Here is a 12,354-nt window from a genome sequence, read left to right on the forward strand (position 1 = left end):
GGCAGTGTGGAGTTCTGGATTTTGGAAGCAAAAAAGACCTGTCCAACTTTTACACCCCACCCCCACCACCTTACAGAGTTGGTAATGCTCGGGGTTCACTTCTGCTCCGCATTAAACAACTACAGCGACATGACAAAACAGGATAGATTTTGTGGGCTGCATCCTGCGCTGTCATGTCACTGTGGCTGTTTACTGCAGGTTGGAAATGGATCCAGAATATTTGCATTTTCTCTAAGGGGGTAAATAAAATTCCCCAGGGTTTTTCTCCCATCTGTGTTGGAATCCCCCTGCCCCTGGTTTTGCTACATCCACTGTTAGGTTGTGCAGCTGCCGCCTTTCCCGCTGTGGAGGAGGAGGAGGCCCGTAAGGTCTCCTTTGATCCTGTCAGCACCACTATAGTCTGTAGGAGGGCACATGGGTGAGTCATGCCTTGTGTCTCCATCTTTTCCAGGGCTTCAGCGCACAGCCCCCGTGGCTCTCCCGGTCGGGGTGAATGCAAGAGTGCTGCACGCATGTGGAGCGTTAGCCAGGCCTTTATTCAGTAGTTTCTGAAATGCATGATGCAATATGGAGCATTGTCCTTTTGCTCTGAGGAAATGGAAAACTTTCCCCGTGTTGCTATGTACAAAAAGTTCATGCCCAGGTGACCCACATTTTTGAAAGTGGCTACCTAAATTGGAGGCACAAGTGTGCATACAAAACAGGCAACTCCATGCTGTAGTAGCTGTTTGTACGTTCAGATGCGGAGTTTTCACATCCAAATGCCTGTGTGGCACACACCGTTTAGGTGAGCTCATGTGTAAATAGGCCTATATCCCACTAATGAGGCTTTTTCTGCCACAGTGTTTTATTTCTCTTACTTGGCCTGTTTTTAGCATGCTGAAAGCTGGGGGCTAGATCTGACTCTCTGGCACATAGTATGATCCATGGTGATTCATAGCCCCCAACATCTGCGATTAGACCCTGAACGAACACTTTCCAAGCATGTCCAGGAAAGAGAAATTGCAAATCTGTTCCTTTTTATGGGTAGCTGAGCTAAAGAACAAAAGAGGTTTTTATTTCTTTCTAGCTGCTAAGGTCTACCTTAAATTAAGTAAACTGTTCCCTGAGGGAGAAAGTGTCCAGGTACAGAATGTTCGTAAAGGAAATATTCCAAGTGTCTATCAAGCCCTTAAAGTGTTTGCTTTAACAGAATAAAGGCTTGGGTTCAAATAGATTTTCTGATTTAAAAGAAAAAAAATGTCTGGAAGGTGATGGAAAATAAATTGACCTCCTTGGGATGGAGCCTGCAGCCCCTCCTGTCCGTGGACAAAAAGTAGGCACTATTAAAAAGCCAACCATCGGCATTATTCTTTACTAAGCACAGGAGCAAATGCTGTTAATTGCTGGCGCAGTGCTCCTGCGTGCGAATAGTTGGTACTGCAACCCCACTAGAGACCATGGGAATTTCATATTCATGAGAACTGTGGGGAGCTTAAGTCCCAACTCAGCAAAACATCTGAGCATATGCTTTAATGCTGTGTTGAATTGGTCCTTCACTATTAAAGCCACGGATTTCCCTTCTCTTTTTGTGTGGCTTCTTTTCACTGGTATTCATTGATACTGCTTCAGACTCTTTACTTTAAAGGGTGGGGGGTTTAAAGACTCAGGCGTGTAGGGACAGAAGCTGCCTCATCTAGCCTGTAGTTCTCAACCTTTTCTCATTTGTGGACGACTACAAAATTTTCCGTGGCGGTGCGGACCGCTTTGGAAATCTGTTGTCTGTGTCTATAGTTGAATTCTGTTCAGTCAGTTTTCAGTCTAGGTCTTTCGCGGGCCCGTTAGACATGGTCTGTAGACCCCTCAGGGACCCCAAATCAAATAGGTCAGTTTACAAATAAAAAGGAGGGTTTTCCCCTACAAATGTCGAAACTACTATCTCACTCTGGAATCTGTGTAAATCTGGATTCTCTCCTTCTCATCCATCACTGTCAATAATTTCAGTAACAAGATTCTCCAGGTCAAACCCTGGCTTTTGTTCCCGTTGAGGGCTCCTAGGGATGTCCAGGTGTGCAGAGGAAGGTAGAATTTTACCTGCACTGCTTTTACTACTGATGAGGGTGTGTGAGAAAGGAAGGACCCAGTTTGGGACCCAGATTGCGGTTGTTGGGGGATGTGTAAATTCCAGTGGATTTTGGTTTGGTTGGGGGAGGGAGGGGGAAGAGGTAGGTGTCCCACCCCTAGAAAATAACTATCCAGGACGTTTGTGTGTGTTGTTTTCCTCCATTTTTAAAGTGTCTGTGTCCCATGAAGCATTTACATGAGCATTAGATTTATTTGGAAAGTTTTTGGTACTGGAAATGTTAAACTCTAATTTCAGCCTGTGAATGAAAAGTTTAACTGTTCTAAAATGTTAAAAAGGAAGGGCCCTGAGAGCACCAAGGTTCTTGTTTATACCTGGTAGAAAATGATCAGATATAATTCCCGAAGTGTCTGGAAGCCAAGAGGGAAATAGGGAGTGGGCAAAATTGCTGCTTATTTATTTAGATTTAATATTTTTAAAAGAACAGCCATACAAAAGCTCTGCTGGAAGCTGGACTTTCAGTAACAACATCAGTGATTCAACAATGTGACCATTTACTGGAATCAACAAAAGACGGGACAGCTGAACTGGGAATTTTGTCAATTTTTAAAAGCATTGCTCCCCCCTCCACCCAGATCAGAATCCATCAAGTGTGGTGTTAACCCATTCAGATTGCTTTGATCCAAACTTTAATTAAAGGAAAACCCACTAAGTTGGTAAAAGACTTTTGCTGTCTAAAATAGAATCGGGACTCGGTTATTATGTTCTGGTATCTCACTTAAAGCTATTCATTCATTTTGGACAAGATTGGGGATTAAATATGCTTGCACAGTGAATCACACTGTGTGTGTGTTGAGTTTCATTTCATAAAGCTTTAATGTGTTTTCTTTCCCCCAGTGGGTGTGTGTTTTTCTGTTGATGGGAAATCACAACAGTCCTGGTTTATAGGACCCGCAGTTAGGATAAAAGGGCTTTTTACGTGTAAACTGAGCAAATGTGACCTGGAAATCACTGGGATACAATAAATAAGGAACCCCACCATGCTGTTTTACTGAGTCATTTTTCAGAGCAGAACCACCTTTGAAAGAGTATCATTGATACATGGGAGCTGGTTGAATCAACCTGTCACTTACATTACTATCTGTGTGTGCACTCTGCTGTCAGGAAACATGCACATGAGTTGGCATCCATCAGAAGTGTGTGTGTGTGTGTCTGTGTGTATGTATATATCACTGAAAAGGGATCACTGACAGGGAGCATAGCAAGAATTGGACCACGGAGCAAGTATGTTCCTGCCTGCTCTCCATCCTCACGTTATCTCAAATGGCCAGTGCATACTAATCCTGCCAAAGACTTCTTTGACACGGCTGTCACTCGGTGGACTGATCCTGGTCCCACTGACTTCAGTGGCTGCAAAATTGGGCCCTTTGATTTCCACAGCAAGCCCATAACCTCCTGTATTACAGGCAGTCGTGATCTGTTGCTGGGCCAGGCATTACGTTCTGTGGTTCTAGGTTGCTGAAGGAGGAAAGGCAATCACTTTCTGCTGACATTCTGTTGAATCATAGAATCACAGAATAACAGAGTTGGAAGGGACCTCTGGAGGCCATCTAGTCCAACCCCCTGCCCAGAGCAGGACCAATCCCAATTAAATCATCCCAGCCAGGGCTTTGTCAAGCCTGACCTTAAAAACTTCTAAGGAAGCGGGGGGGGCCTAAATTGTTCCATTTGGTAGCCCGGGATATAGGTCCTGCCAGACAGACGTGGCATGTTTTGCAGCAGCTCCAGACCAGTTTAGAAGAAAGCTTCTCCCCCTTTACTCAACTTCCCACAAGCATAACATTAACAAAAGCAATATTTTGTGACCCTCCTTTATAACTTCGTTCTACTGAGCTTTTGGGGGGAAGGGGGCAGTTTTGTTCCTCTTATTTGAAATAGACGGGAGAATGAACAGTCAGTATCAAAACCGTGGTAATACACAGAACCGGAAAAATGTGGAAACTGCTGTAAGCAAAATGTACGCTGCTGAGAATTGAATTATGGGGAAAGAGCCATACTTTTATGCTGTCAGCAGTGGGGCTTGTTGAACTTTTCTTTCCCCTTTGGTTTTATTTGAGTCTCATGGCACCAGTATAAAATCCTCAGCGTGATGTTAGAACACAGGTTTTAGATTTTTCCCTATGGCTAAAATGGACAGGGATCTATATTCTTGGGAGGGGAAATCTGCAACAATCTAACCATTGACAGAACTGGCAAGTTATGTCTGTGATTACTTGTATGAGTTAGGATTCCCTACATCTTTGGGCTGTGATCTTGTGAAATCATGCAAGCGTAAGCTGGGTTGGGACTGTTCTGTACTTGTAAGCCTCTCATCCAAGATAAACCTAGGAAGTAGTGTGGGTGATTTAGGCCCTGGTTTAGCAAAACATTTAAGCATCTTTTACTTCAATGGGACTACTTTCATGATTAAAGTTAAGCATGTGCTTCTGTGCTTTTCTGAGTCAGTAACAGTGATGCCCCAGCAAGGTGTGTCTGGGGGCATTGCACTGCTGGATTGTTCATATGTAAGAGAGAATCTGTGTGTGTGTATAAAATATATATATGAATGATTCTGTACTGGAACTGGTTGGGGGGGAAGCAAACATTTTTAATATTAATATTTCATAGGATATTCTTGATGAAAAACAAAACTATAATGGAAAAATGCCAACCACCTCCAATATTCTATATTAGACCTATATGAGAGAGAAAGGGAGAGCACATAGTTTGTCACATGCTTTGAGACTTTTCAGGATGAGAGGAGCCCTGTAACTGGCAGATGGTAGTTAATTGTTACACATTCGCACTAATGGTATATAACGGGTTTGGGCCCATAACATTCAGGCTCAAAGAAACAGACCCTCGTTTCCAGTGGAGTGTAAAGCTTTGGAATATGGCCCTGTTAACTAGAAAGTTGTATTTCAGTCTGCTAGGAGTAATTCCTACAAGCGTTTCACCTAATCCCCACCCATTCTCGACCTGTGCTAGCTCGTTTTAGGAGCTGCACCCAGCTTGTTCCAAGCTGTCTGTGGAGATGTATCTACGTACTTTCATACATATGCCCTGCAAAGGAGGATTGAGAGGCTGGACATAAGTGAACCAGATTCAAACACAAAATTGCCCTGCCTACAAAATCAGGATCAGTTTAGCAGCAGTCCCTCTGTTCCTGACTAAGCCCAGAAGACACTGGGCCAGTTCTGCTTTCTTCCCCCTCCCCTTCAGAGATTAAATCATGTCTGGTAAATTTGGCATTCACTGTCTTTGTTCTCTGCCTGATACCCGAAAACGAGACGTCCTTCTGGCACTATAGACTGTTCCACTGATGCAAGACTGTGCGTAAGAGTCCACGTGCTTTTGCATGACTCTCTCTCTCACTCTTGCAAATCTGTGACTTTAATTGGTTCAGCACATACTTGGAATTTACTTTGCACAATTTTAGTTTTTTAGTGTAAAAAAACAAAAATGTAATGACAGTGCTTTCTCCAGACACCTGGAGTGCATTTTCAATTATGTTAAAATGTATAAATTGCTAACAAATGTAGTTCTGATAACATATCTACAATATAGGAAGAATTTAAATGTCCATTTCTTGCAATGTGAGGTCCCAGTCCTGCATACACTTACGTATGTGCATACTTTTGCTCACGTGAGTAGATCTACATGCATGTATATGTTTGCAGGATTGGACCCTTATGTTTTGCAAAAAGAGGTGGATCTCAGAAACCTTGAACCAACTTAATCCTGTCAGGCTCCGTTAGCTGCTTCTAATATAAATGTGGGAAACTCCAGGGATGGCTTAACATGTTACCCCCCACAAAGAAAATCAGTGATAGAAAGTTATGGACAATCATTTATTGTCCAACATGCTGAAGATGCTGGAAACTGACTAACTACAATAATTGAAACCTCCTTCAGCCTTTCCATAAAACACAGTTGTTAACAATGAGTTAATTTTTTTCTGCTCTGTGCATGTGGCTCAAGTTTCCATGTCGGTTTTGCTTTTGATTTTGTCAAGCCCAGATTTATAGACACACGACTGTGAATTAATCTCTCGTTTCCATGTAACCTTACAGTCAACTGCTGAAATGTATTCCCCAGTTAACACTGGGTTAAATAAAACACCTTACCGACGCAGAGCTGAGTACGTATGAGGGCTGAACTATGGCAGTGCCTTCTGCTTTGCTTCTTTGTACACAATGAAAGCAATATCTGCTCTTCCTGCCAGAAAGCTTTCTATGGGGTGGGAGGGGGGATTTTTAATATATTTAAAAAACAGAACAACAATTTAAGTAGTCTTTGTCTGAAAACCATTTTATAGTGATTGTACTCCACCCTGGTCTCGTGTGTTACCGTTTCTCTGTCTAGCTGCATTCTGACTGTGGCACACAGCCACCAGCCGTTCTCTTTAAAGGGGAAAAATAAGCAGTTGGTGCTTACAGTAGGTTAGTTTTCAAAGTGATTCTTATCCTCTGGATTTCAGGAGCAGGTATGTAACCCAAACCTCATCTTGGGAGCAGCCCATTAAGTGAATCTTGTGCTAAGCTACTTAAATTTGAAACACAGAGATGTATCACGAATGCACCAGAGGCCGTCATGTAAGACTAAGGCATTTTCTGTGCAGTGGGCACAAAAATGAATGTCTGCCAGAATAGATCAATATGAAACAATCTCTTTTATTGGGTGGCTGCCCAGACCTTCTGGTGCAACAGTAAATCTAATTGGTTGCTTCCTCTTACCATGCGCAGCTTCATGTGGGAAATGCCCTTTTTATCTACAATGGCTGACTGCACTATGCCGCACTGTCAGTAGCTGCAGATTTCCTGTTAAAATGAACACAGTTGTTTAAAACTAGAGTTTGGCAAGGGGGAGATTGCATTGTTTTAGCTGATTCTATTTCTCTTTTTCCTACAGGTTGCTGAAAAGTGCCTTTCCTGAAGCCACTGCTGCTTGGATTTCTGTCTAAGGCTGTCTCTCTCTCCCCCCCCAACCCCTCCCCCCCCTTTTTTTTAAATTTGGTATTGCTTGCAGTTCATACCCTAACGGCAACTCATCCATCCGCCCCCCCCCCCTTTTTTTCCCCTTTTTACACTCTGTTCACTCAGCCATTTTTTTCCTTCCCGAGTATGTAGCAAATATTTTTGAGTGATAATATCCTTTCGCTCCTTTTAATGCTCGCGAATTGTCATTTTTAGAACCAAGAAATAAAAGGTAAAAAAAAAAGTTTTCTGCCCAAGGACCGAGACCATTCCGCAAACAGAAGCGCTGCCAGCCGCATATGCTTTTTGCAAGAATAATTGAAACCATTAAGTGGAGAGCACAGAATTCTTTTGAAAGTCTGCCAGTTATTTTCAAGTAACTTTGGCAGTGGCACAAAAATATAACACTTATATTTTAACTTCTACAATTGCACTTTTAGGAGCTGGCCTCTCATTTGATTTTCAGTTATTCTGATAAGATTTCTATTTTATGATTGGCTTTATGTTTAATTCTTGTTGAAACAAACACAATTTGACTTAAATGAAAACCTAAGTGCTGACGAATAGAAATTTTACCAAAGCAACAAGTTAGTTATTTCTTCACATTTAACTTGAATTCACTTTTTTACCCTTTTTAAAAAAAATCAGCAGTAATATTGTCCTAAAGAAGGGTGTGATTGCTTGTGTTTTAATTTTTGTTTTTAATATGGCTGTAAACGTTTCCCTGGTTCGTGATACAAAATGGCTGACTTTAGAAGTATGTCGAGAATTTCAGAGAGGTACTTGTTCTCGATCTGATGCAGAGTGCAAGTTTGCCCATCCGTCACGGAGTTGCCATGTGGAAAATGGTCGAGTTATTGCCTGCTTTGACTCTCTAAAGGTGAGGACTGTCTAACACATACATTGCTTAATCTCACTTTGCTATCATTCGCTTCCTGAATCATTTCAACTGAATGGAATATGGGAGATGAGTATAACAAGTATTTTTCTGGAGGGAGGATGTTGTTTGTGTAGAATGTAGCCCCTAAAATCTAGCCTAGCTAATGCTTAGCACCCCACAATTGTTTCATTCAGCCAGATTCAGACACTGGAAGTATCAGGAAGTTTCCTGAGAAAGGTACCAGCAGTGTTGGTAGAGTCAGGGAAAACTTTAACTCTGCCACAATTATGTTTTGTATTCGGTTTTGACGTCTGGTACAAATGTACAGAATATCGAACATCAGAGAGAGAGCACATTATGTAGAGCATTTTGAGATTGTAGGTCATGGCTATGCCTGAAATGGAGAACTCAGATTACAGACCGTAAATGAAAGTGAAATGAGAAAAGCAGAGATCCAAAACTGAGCATCCTAGAACAGCACAACTTTTAACTTGTGTCCAGAGCATACTGGCTTTGAATTCAAAACAGGTCTCTGAAACGTGCTTTCAAATAAAGACACAGTTTTCACTAATTGATCAGCCTCAGCTGTATTTGCCTGTATCGGGGTGCAGCTACACTGCACCAAATATGTTATAGGAAGCCAAAATATTTGGAGAGTGGTGCCTTGAGAAAGTTGGGGATTGCAGGATATTTCAGGTGATGTGACAAGATGCACAGTGTGCAAATCCTATGCGAGTTAATGAGCTAAATCTTTTGCTAGTGATCATTCCTGCGAGTTCAATTTCACAAGAAGTAAATGCTGCTTTATTCTTTGTCACAGATAAAGTTCATTGGGAAACTTTAAGTTTACAGAATTACCAGAGTCTTTCCAGCAACAGAGACAACAGGAAAATTATCCTAATTCACCCACTGAAAGCCTAAGCCAAGATTTTTCAAAAGTGACTAGTGATTTTGAGTGCATCAAGTCTGAGGTGCCTAATCTGAGACATAGAAGGGACCACCATGATCATCTAGTCTGACCTCCAGCCTATCACAGGCCACAGAACCTCACCCACCCACTCCTGTAATAGGCCCATAACTTCTGGCTGAGTTACCGAAGTCCTCAAATCATGATTTAAAGACTGCACGTTATTGGGAATCCACCATTTACTCTAGTTCAAACCAACAAGTGACCCATGTCCCATGCTGCAGAGAAAGGCGAAAACCCACCAGGGTCTCTCCCCATCTGGCCTGGGAGAAAAATTCTTCCTGTCCCCAAATACAGCAGTCAGTTAGTCACTGAGCATGAGGGCAAAATCCAGCAGTCAGGCACCTGGGAAGGAATTCTCTATAGTAACTCAGAGCCCTCCCCTTCTAGTGTCCCATCCCAGGTCATTGAAGATGCTTGCTTAATAGCAGCCACAGAGGGGCCACATACTGTTGTAGGCAATTCGTCATACACTCCCCTCCATCAACATCCTCTCCCCTCCATAACATCTTAAAGGTGTCTGCTTTTTCAGAGGGCACTTTTTGAAAAGTGATCTCCCTTTAGGGTATCTGAAGTTGGGCCTGGATAAAACTAAGACACTCAAAATCACTACTTACTTTTGAAAAATCTGAGCTTATGCTTGTAGTGCTAAAGTAGGATAAGTTTCCTGTTTGAATTGCTAGAAAGAATCTGGTAATTTTGTGATCTTAAAAATTTCCCATTTAACTTGGACTTTTTCTTGAAAAGCCTTGGGTTTATTTTAAACTTCGGGCACAATAGCTAGGTGAACTAGTGAAAATATGTATGCATAAATTAAGACCATGTCCAGGTCCCATTTGACATAGTCTAACCTGTATTATTACAGTTTTTACCTTCTTAGCATTTTCCCATTTGTTCCATGTTGATAGGAAGTTCAGACATCCAAGTTGCATTTAGCTTTGTTCTTGTTAATCCAAGTTCATCAGATGATTCCTTAGTTATATAATGCTGTTCAAATGTTCATTTACATTACTCATCTGCTAACAGTGATAGACTGAAATATATTTTTATCAGCAAAGAAAAAAGTTTGTTCCTTGTGCCCTTGAATCTTTTGAACTGCAGCCAGTGGTCGGACAAATATTTTGGATAAAGAGATTAATACGTTTACTTTAAATCGTATAACATTCACTTGTGAGATAAAAGGAGTACAGTAAATATTCGGTGTGATAGTCCAATATATCTCTTACTGGACCACTTGAGAGAGCCGCAGAAGTAGGTCTTAGTTTGGAGCTCCCCACAAACGGCCTAATCACTCAGTCTGGCTCTGTTACTTAACACCCATAAATTGCCTTGCAGGCAGGACTAACTAAAGCGACCTGCAGTACATAATGCGGGTTACAGCTCAGTAAGGAGCTCCTGACAAGCACCCAGGCTTCTGCCCTAGGCAGTTCTCTGCAGAGCTGGACTCAAGGAATGAAATGTGCAGATCCCCATGTGCACTGGTTGGCTCAGGTTCAAATCCCACTCATTGGCAATAGCACATGGCTGCAATTAACCGGGGCGGGGAGGAGTCAGGGAACATCCAGTTTGGAAGGGAAAAGAGATATCAAAGATGTTGTTGAAAGTGGTCAGCTACTAGCTTAAGCTGCCTGCTCAGCATGTATTTCATCCTTTTTGTTATGTGTAATTAGGTAATGAATAAATTTACACACTCATTACAGCCTTGTCTTCAATATAGAAGCACATGCTCTGTATAGACCTTTTAAATGGCAGGAGAACAGAGTCTGAGTGGGAAGTTTTCCCTAGACTTCTCTGATTGGATCCGTTGCATCTCAGTGGGCCAGCTTGCTTCATCCCACAGAGAGGAAACTGCCGGAGAGGAGTAGCAATGTTTGACCCCAAGTGCCGCCAACCCCACAAATTCCAGAATCATAGAACATCGGGGTTGGAAAGGACCTCAGGAGGTCATCTAGTCCAACCCCCTGCTCAAAGCAGAATCATCCACCAGGCCCTAAAAATTGTGTGATCGGCTTTGAAATGAGGAAGCTTTTAAGCAGTAATCAGTGTGGGATCCGTTTGATTTGCTCTCTGGGTTTTGAGCCTTTCGGGTCAGGTTTCCAAGCGTTTCTCGACAGCTGCGAGGGCTGGAAACTTATTTTTTAAGAAATGCACCAACTCTCCTGAGACTCGTGATGATCCTGTGAGATGCGACAACGCTGGGCCCCAGGGACCCCATTGTGTGAGAGGGCTGTAGAAATAAGCCAAATAAAGACGCTTCTTGCCCCGGAACACTCAGAGTCAAGAGTTAAGAAACCGTTCAGCAGGTGACTAGATGAGAGGTGTGAGGTGATGTGTGGTGGGAGCCGAGGTAACTGTTATCACAGGTGCTGGACTCTGACCCCTCCTGGTCTCTTCAGGTGCACCTTCCTCAGGTCTTGTGCCTCTCACCGTCATCTCTGGCTTGGGGTGGAATCAAGCGGTTCTCCCTTTCATAGTTGGCACCTAGGCGTGGTCTGAGATCACCTCAGCAGACCTGAGTTCTTGGCAGTGCCTACATGCAACTCCCTCTGGGAGCTAGGACAGCCATGACCAAACAGCAGTATTTATTTAGAACAAAAGCATTTCAGAGAAAACCGATCTTAAAGCAATAAACTGTCTAGACACTTGGCGGCCTTTGCCTAGGGCTTCCCGTTCTCTGGAAGGATCCCGCTCTTTGCAGAGCCACCTTGTCCCCCTGGCAGCCCCTGACATTTGCCCCCCCCCACAATGGCTTTTTAACCGTTTAATGTTTTCTTGAGCTCTCTGTTCCCAGCATTGTGGAAGAGCTGTGTCTCTTCATTAGAGACAAGATGTAGGATGCTCAAAGCTAATAGGTTTTCTCCGTTGTCTTTCAGTTGCCCCCCAAGGTTTGTTTCGCGGTTGCTTATCTGGATCCAGAGTGTTGTTTTCCTGCTTGTTTTTCCCACAGCCCCTTATTATGTTGGAACAGAACATTAATACAGGGATGTCTGGTTACCCAGTATGCAATCACATCACCTCGCTGACCAGGTCACATGCAGTGTTCTTAACATTATTACAGCTTAGTATTCTTTGATTATTACATGCCCGTCAAACAGTAAAAACAGATATGGTTGCAGATGTAGCCTTGGTTGTCAAAGGAAACGTCAAGCTCTCTGTTCCACATGTCTGTGTGCTTGTGTCTCTGCCTCTCTCTTGGTGTATTTTCTCTCCAAGAAATATGGGATACATAATGGGTGGGTTATGAAGTTTTATTTACAGGAGTCTGGGGCGGCTGCATTATGCATCACAGTGCAATCTTCTTTGGAGCCTCAAAGAGTTGGGACCAATTTAGGAACCAAAATTTTGCAAGTTCAGGACTGAATCTTGCCCATCCTGGAACTCAGGCTATTTGAGAGGGAAACTGAGGGGAAGAGAAGGAAATCTTTGTCTG

At 42.8% G+C, this 12,354-nt stretch overlaps 1 protein-coding gene across 1 annotated transcript in view; it reads left to right on the forward strand.

The window, feature by feature from the left end:
* Nucleotides 1-12,354, forward strand: part of MBNL3 (muscleblind like splicing regulator 3) — a 120,643-nt gene that overhangs the window by 30,583 nt on the left and 77,706 nt on the right. The window contains exon 2 of the mRNA XM_077827207.1: nt 7,013-7,957. Coding sequence (XP_077683333.1) covers nt 7,784-7,957 — 174 coding nt within the window. The 5' untranslated portion in view covers nt 7,013-7,783. The remainder of the gene's footprint in view (nt 1-7,012; nt 7,958-12,354) is intronic.

Source organism: Eretmochelys imbricata, chromosome 9, assembly GCF_965152235.1.
Source record: "Eretmochelys imbricata isolate rEreImb1 chromosome 9, rEreImb1.hap1, whole genome shotgun sequence".
Classification (NCBI taxonomy): Eukaryota; Metazoa; Chordata; order Testudines; family Cheloniidae; genus Eretmochelys; species Eretmochelys imbricata.